General features: G+C 38.0%; 1 protein-coding gene across 1 annotated transcript; it reads right to left on the bottom strand.

The window, feature by feature from the left end:
* Positions 1-2,392: 2,392 nt before the first annotated feature.
* LOC119485639 (caspase-6-like) lies at positions 2,393-7,685 on the bottom strand. Its single transcript, XM_037765366.1, has 8 exons — positions 7,568-7,685; positions 7,254-7,295; positions 5,112-5,154; positions 4,847-4,996; positions 4,654-4,730; positions 3,821-3,996; positions 3,537-3,681; positions 2,393-2,720 (listed from the first exon to the last, which is right to left on the bottom strand). Exons 1-8 carry the CDS (start codon positions 7,596-7,598, stop codon positions 2,485-2,487), a joined length of 900 nt encoding a protein of 299 aa, XP_037621294.1. The 5' UTR covers positions 7,599-7,685; the 3' UTR covers positions 2,393-2,484.
* Positions 7,686-8,308: the final 623 nt, after the last annotated feature.

Below are 8,308 nucleotides of genomic sequence, written 5' to 3'. Positions count from 1 at the left end.
CATTATGACTCTATTCTAGTAACTATGTCTTTATTCTAGTAACATTATGACTTTATTCTAGTAACATGTCTTTATTCTAGTAACATTATGACTCTATTCTAGTAACTGTCTTTATTCTAGTAACATTATGACTATTCTAGTAACATTATGACTCTATTCTAGTAACGATGTCTTTATTCTAGTAACATGACTTTATTCTAGTAACATTATGACTTTGTTCTAGTAACGTCTTTATTCTAGTAACATTTCTTTATTCTAGTAACATTATGACTCTATTCTAGTAACATTATGTCTTTATTCTAGTAACATTGATTTTATTCTAGTAACATGACTTTATTCTAGAAACATTGTCTTTATTCTAGTAACATTATGACTTTATTCTAGTAACATTATGACTTTATTCTAGTAACATTATGACTTTATTCTAGTAATATTATGACTTTATTCTCGAAATCTTCAATTTTCTTCCCCTCAATGTGGCCCTAATGCTCTGTAGTACATTTGCTCTTGACCCTGCATTAGACTTATATACTATGTACTCAGACTATAAACTGTGTTACCTTCATCACAATGCTCAAATGTTTTGCAGCTCCAGACAGATTTCTTTTTTTTTTTTTCTTGCCTAAAATGGCTCTTTTGATAGTGAAGGTCGCTGACTCCTGCTTTAGAGGATGGAGATTTCAGGTGAAATAAAGACATCACATGAATACAGTTTTTGCCACAAAAAGAATGTTTTATAAAACACTGGGGAGCAAAACAGAACCTAAAATGTCACACGGATTTTATTATACAAAGTCACAACAGTAAGACCACAAAAATACAAGATCAATGTGTGCTGGTAGCTTAGTATTTCCTGAGTCATAGATCATGCGACACAGCTAGAGGTGTTTCAGGTTTACAGTACAGCTTAAAAAACACCTCTCCTCCCTGAGGGTCTTTCCACACAGGTGTTTGTTGCCATGTTGGGTGCAAATACGCATTATGAAATGTCGTACTGTAAACTGCTACAACACAAAGAACAGCACAAACATGAATTCCCTTTTGGATGGAGTGAGCTAGAAGACAAACAGCATGTTTATGTGGTGCCTGAATGTGAGAGATATTACTTGGTCATTGGTGCTTCTGGAGAGATAATAAAGTATTAAACCCTGACGTGAACAAAATCATTAGTGACCTGGTTGTCATGCTGTTATGTCACCTGCCTCGCGAGATACAGTTAGTTGGAAAGTATTTTTTTGGCTTGTAGACATTCCTGACACTGACACTGATTTGACATTTCCCCCGGAAATGTCAACTTTTCACCTTGTCAAGAAAAGTCGGCTGCAGAATAAGGCAACATTTGTGTCGTACCACAGTAGTTTAAACTGGATTAAAAAAAGCATGCAAACATGTGACAAAAGGCTAAGAAAAAAACACAGATTGTGGTCCACATTAATCCTGCAAGTGCAAAGTGTGTACTGATCTACAGGGGTTGGACAAAATAACAGGAACACCCTAAAACATAATGCAATCTAATCCAACAGGACCATACATCATGGTATCAAAAACTACCCTCAACACATAAAATTCACATTATATTCTAATAATTTATTATTGGATATGAAGTCATCTTCATGCTGGACTTTTGGGGCCAAATTGGTTATCAGAGAAATAAAAGAATTATGGTAGATATTGGCAAATATATTTAAATATGAATTCAGATCTTCCCCAGAAAATAGTTTATGTGAGGTTGTGAGCCACCATGATCCTGATGTTTGTCATCCCATGATCAATTTAGTCAGTAAATGACAGTCAGAATATATGACATTTGCTGTGTAAAAGTGCCTCTGCTATTTTCCCTAAAGGTTGATGTTTTATTTTGTTAAAGTATATCAACTTTTATTATGTTAGAGAGGTTTTTTTCTGGCATTTTTTGCCGAGATCCTTCACATTTGATTATCAGAGAGTTATGACAAATATATACTAGATGTAAGTAATTCAATTTTGCAGAACAATGAATACACATGTTTCTTACAGACTACTGTGATATAGCAGACTTTGCAGACTCTGCAAAGTCTGCTGAGTATTATAACGTTTTGAAAACAGCTGGGATGTTGCGTTAGATTGCATTATAATATCTACTGTATGTTTGCATTCACACAGGAAACCAGAGCAGTGGAAACCAGTAAATCAAATACTGTAACATGATTTCTGCAAATGCAAAAAGGATAAATGAATACACAATTTCGAGGAACGTGAGGTTTAAGAAGTGGAGTGATTGCCCTGAAACCAGGAGTGGTCAATACAAGTTGTTCCTGTTATTTCATAACTGTAAATACTACAACTGCCAATTAGCTGATTGTTCAATGCATGAGTGAATAATAGTGTTCATGAGAAAAACACAGTGTAGGACTAGAGAAAAAAATCTTTAAAATCACCCAGGAGACTCGGTTTCCCAGGTATTAATATAAAACCAGCTCATCTTATGACTGAGGTCTGAAACGGTTACTGTTTTGGTCGTAAGTAGAGTTTCTTGGTGAGCATTGAAGCAAAGCAAGGTACTTGCTTCTTCCCTATGGCGTTCCGGTCACTACTGTTCCCAACGCTCCTCATTGACACTTTCCTATTGACCAGCGTCAGTAATTCTGTGAATTCAAGGTGGTTCCCATACTTTTGAAGCAGCTCACACAGATCCTGGACATACCAGGAGCCGTTGATGGTCTCCCGGTGGGAATAGTATCCTAACAAACAAACAACACAGGCGACAGGACAGGATAGTTAGTGACTGAATAACAAAAAGGACATTTAAAAGTGCAGTGTGTAGGATTTGCAACCAACTGAAACTTCTCCCGTGTGCCAAGAGTGTAGGAGAACTATGATGGCCAAAATGATTATTAATAGTTGTTGTCAGAAACCGTAACAGGGGACAAGCAACTACTGGTGGGTTTTGCTGTCATGACTAATACAATTAAACCTATAAATTTGCTTAATTTGTTTATCAGGTAACAATGATGAAACTGCTGCCTGTCCTTTCATTGCAGAAAGGATCTGTATACATTTTAAAACCATGGCAACAACAACTGTGCATTACAATACCCATACTACCGTACTATTTAATATGCCAGAAGAAAAAGATTGTCCCAATACATAGTTTGTCAAATGCAGTATGGCGAAAATATTAGGATGTTCTATTATATCTGGTCGCATTTTGCAGTATGCAAGCCAGCATGCTTTTCTGGCTATTCTGACCCACAATCCTCTGCGCAGCCGATACATGAGCAAGAGGGTCAAAGATCGAGGTGCAATGTTCTGACGAAGTAGTATGCATACTGCATGCCACAGTACGTACTTTGTAAGGGCAGCTGCAGTACGTACTGAAAGTAAAAGAAAAGATATGCGATTTGGAATGCAGCACAACTGTCCCCTGGAAACAGTTTGAGTTGTAGTTTGTGCTATTTGCAGCGCGTTTCTGTATTTGCTTGTGTTTTCTCTATTTGCAGCATGTGTTGAATGCGACAAGAGCAGACTAAGAAAGTGAAACATCCCTGCCGACTCACCTTCAGCCACAGAGTAGCACATGATGAAATCAGCCCCAGCAGGGAGGGTGTGTACGGCGCTGGCGTCCACTACGACCTCATTCAGCTCGCTGTCCACGGCATCACAGGCAGTCACTGGTTCATCGTGCTTGTCTCCGCGGCATGCCTAGTGACAGACACAGCCACGTTCACTTTGACTCTATTTATAAGAACTACGGATTTCCAAGTAAAGCATTAAAAAAACAGGTAACGCTGCATGTTGCCATATGCCGATGGATTTGACTGGGGTTTCTTTATGCGTGTACCTGTAATATAAAGATCTTCGGCTTTCCTACGAGGCTTCTGCACTTGTCTCCTTTGAACAGGGATGTGATATCCTGAATGCTGATCTTGCCATCGTAGGTGTAAACGTGATCATTCTCGCCGTGGCTCAGGAAGACGAGCAAAAAGCAGTCTGCGTCTGAATGGTTAGCCTCTGCGGCTGGTGGGACATCAGGTATTTGTTAGTTGTTAAACTATAGTAATGATGTTGCTCTGCCTCCTGAATATACACCGATCAGCCATAACATTAGGACAGCATGGGCACCCTGATCGATCTGCAGTTACGCAGTCCCATATGCAACAAACTGCGATGCACTGTGTGTTCTGACACCTTTCTATCGGAACCAGCATTCACTTTTTCAGCAATTGGAGCTACGGTAGCTCTTCTATTGGATTGGACAACACGGGCCAGCCTTCGCTCCCAACGTGCATCAATGAGCCTTGGGTCTGACCCTGTCGCCGGTTCACCGGTTCACCTTCCTTGGACCACTTTTGGTAGGTCCTGACCACTGCAGACCGGGAACATCCCACAAGAGCTGCAGTTCTGGAGATGCTCTGACCCAGTCGTCTAGCCATCAAAACTTGTCCCTTGTCAAAGTCGCTCACATCCTTACGCTTGCCCATTTTTTCTGCTTCCAACACACAGTTCAAAGTTCAAAATGTTCACTTGCTGTCTAATATATCCCACCCACTGCCAGGTGCCATTGTAGCGAGATAATCAATGTAATTCACTTCACCTGTCAGTGGTCTTAATGTTATGGCTGATCGGTGTATATTTAGTCATTTGAGTGTCATAAGTGATCATGCACGTGCTTACCTTCACTGATTTTATCCAACACTTCCACCTGTTTGTAGTTATCACAAGCCTGAACATCAAAGTTTAGATCCCTCAGTCTAAAAGAGAGGTGAAGGAAAGTCTTACAATCACTGAACAAGTACAGACAAGTTCTTAAAACACACAGTTGCAGAACGCAATGTTCCCTCTCCAGCAGCTGGCTAGGAAGTGATACCTTTTCTCCAGGTTGTAGCGGTCTGCATTGGTTCCATGCCGGTCACTTAACCCCAGGCGCCAGAAGAAGCGCTCCTGGTTAAAGATGAGTGCAACGCCTCGGTGTTTGTTGTCCATCTTGTACTCCTCTGCAGGATCCAAAGCTAAAGAGCTGTTTCATGATGAAAAAGAGAACAGAAACAAAGACAACATAAGGCGGAGTGCTAAACCCGAGGGAGGTGTGAATTTCACGCTGATAACCACACAAACAAGAGGAAACAGTTTACCTTCTGATGAAGGCATCAGTCTCTGTTAGGTTCTCCGTGCACGCTATAGAAAACAAAACATACATGAATAACCCATGCAACAATGTAGAATATACTAAACAATGCACTGAAAAGTCTGACTTTACAGCTTTTTTTAAATATCACAAATGTGTGGTTGAAGTTGCCAAAAATACAGAGGAGGAGGATTGAGCTTTTCAGGCTTCTTTGTTAAGCAGCACAACTACAGGTGCATGAATTGCTCCACTGCTGCTGGTATATGGGGTCAAGCAGCCATTGTCCCACCAGCTTTAGAGTCACTCATGGCCTTCAATAGCTGGGTGACAGGTGGAGAAAGATGGCAAAAGCTGCTAAAAGAACAGAGGCCAAAAGTGACACCTCCATATACCCCACCCTACAGATATGTAGGTCAGACTTTGTGTGCTAAAGGCAGCAGCTAGGTTGTGTTTGACAACTTGGAAGATATTATCTGACTTTTAAAAAACATGTAAATCAATATTTGCACATATCTTAGCTTGTATACAACCAGTTTTTGGCAGTTTATGAGTTACACAAACCAATAAAGTCACGCAATAAAGCCCTACCTTCATAAAAGGTTATAATGTTCAGTTTCTTTTTTTACTGAAGTGTATATTCAACCTAATGGTCATTTTGGATGCTGTACACTGAGAGGTGTTTCTAATTGAAATTGAATTGAATTGAATATATAAATATATGTACTACTTCTTTAGGCACACTACAGTCCTGTTTACACCTCTGTATATATATGTATGTATATATATATATTGTATATATATTTTAAGTACTTCTCATTATTACATACTACATGCCTGTTTACACCTCTGTTTACATATATTACTTTTCATCATGCATATACATGCATCCTGTTTACATTCAGTTTTCCCATCTGAAATACTGTCATCAACTAAATAACAAATGCACATTACTATTTTATATTTAATTAAGTTTATATTAAAGCTCTATATTTTAACTGCACTATTGTATGCCTTAGATTATCATTTTTACTTTTACATGTGTGATTTCTCCTCTTATATATATATATATATATATATATATATATATACATATTTTATGAGTATTGTTGAAGGAACCTGAGACCAAAGATTTTCATTTCCAATGACTGCTTTGCTGGAATTGACAAATCACAAATAAACCTTGCAGCAGTAAAGTAAATGATTAATCTCACTCACTGCAAATTGACTGTACTTTGGCTTCACTGATAATAAAACCTGCTTTCTTTACATATTTACCCTGTTTTGTTTCACTTCTGCTTTTTGTTAAGAGCAAAGAGGATTCACCATAAACTTGAATAACACTACACAAGCTTTAAACAGTGGTAGTAATAGTGTAAAATACTGTCATCAACTAAATTACAAATGTACATTACTATTTTATATTTTTAATTAAGTTTATATTTAAGCTCTATATTTCAACTGCACAATTGGATGCTTAGATTATCATTTTACTTTTACGTGTGTGATTTCTCCTTTTATATTTATATATGTGTATGTGTATATGACAGGATATGTGGGGAAATTACATCCTGTCTTCAGCATAATCGAGGCAATTAGAGTTAATGATTAATCTCACTGAATGTAAATTGACTGTACTTTGGCTTCACTAATCAGAAACCAAAATTATTCTTTACATATTTACCCTGTTTGTTTCACTTTTGCTTTGTTTTTTTTGTTTATATATATAATATGTTTATTGGGTTTTCTTATTTTCACAAACACAATAAGAATAATAATAATAAAAAAAAAAAAAAACAATAACAAACAAACAAACACTGGTACAGCTCAGATCAAAAAATGTATATAGGAGGTCATAGGAAATAGTCCATAGTGCAGGGAATACAAAGGATATAAGAGTTCATGTCCAAGAGACTCCTTGTGAGATAATGGAGGAGAGATCAGGTCCAACATAATTCAGATAGGGCTACCAAATGTTGTAGATCTGATCTACTTTTACTTTTTTTACGTTTCTTATCACTAATCCACTGTAGTAATATATGTTTTCTAGCAGCAAATGTAAGAAAATAAACTTTTGCTTTGGTTAAGAGCAAAGAGGATTGAGCAGAAGCTTTAATAACAGTAACAGTAGCAGTAACAGTGTGTAACTCACCCGCCCTGTCTGTTTCTGTCTTGTTGCCTCTAGCAACACTTCCTGGGAAGGTGAGAGAAACAGAGATAAAGTCCTGACATTCAGAATGACATTAAAAACCTGTCAAACATGTTGTAGTTACGTTGTGTCTGACTTTAATGAAACCAGACTGATAGTAAAGGTGAGATAACTCCTCTGTAAGATCACAGTAAACGATAGTAAACACAGAGCTGCTACATTAACATGTTTTGATTTTTCTAACTTTTAAAAGGTCGCACGCAGAAGTCAACAAGTTATATCTACTTTTAATTAACACATATAAGTGAATTCATTACCTCTACCTCCGTCTCCTGCCGTGTTTGACATGTTTACAGGTTGTCTGTCTTCACTCCGACTGACTCCACTGAGAAATTAATCTGCTTCGTCAAGGCAACACCGACGAGTCACCACGTAAGCCCCTCCCCCCTCGGAATCTCATTGGCTGAAAGTGACAACCGGAGAACACGATTGGCTCTCACCGCCTGTCAGTCAAAGGTCAACAGCTGCCAGGACTTCCGTGTTTGCCATAAAGGCCTATAGAAAGGAGGCTAAGACACGCGTCATCAATACGTCATAGCTCGGGGGTACCACACATGCGCAGTATAATCTGGTCTGCACTAGCCAATCAAAACGCAAGACCGCAGCTTCAGTTACACTGCGCATGCGTCATACCCCATACCCCAAGACCGATGCCCGCCCGTGTCCTAGCCTCCTTCTATAGGCTTTGGCCGCATTGCAACCTTGCAACAGCGACTCATCAAACATTTAAGTACAGGGATTTAATATATAGTAAACAACAAAAAAGTGAGATTAAGGTTAGTGCATCCGAAGAAATTACGAGGTTTTAACATCTAATCCACTCTTTTCCAGTGTCTTTCAATTCAATTCAATTCAATTTGCTTTATTGGCATGACTGTCAGGTGAACAATAATTCAATAATAAATACAAATTAAAAAAGAACAAAATAAAAACAAAAACATATATATACATATATACAATTCATAAAGCAAATTACAATATGTAGATATTTTAAAAGA

Source organism: Sebastes umbrosus, chromosome 3, assembly GCF_015220745.1.
Source record: "Sebastes umbrosus isolate fSebUmb1 chromosome 3, fSebUmb1.pri, whole genome shotgun sequence".
Taxonomy (NCBI): domain Eukaryota; kingdom Metazoa; phylum Chordata; class Actinopteri; order Perciformes; family Sebastidae; genus Sebastes; species Sebastes umbrosus.
This window is presented reverse-complemented; position numbering and strand designations above follow the sequence as displayed.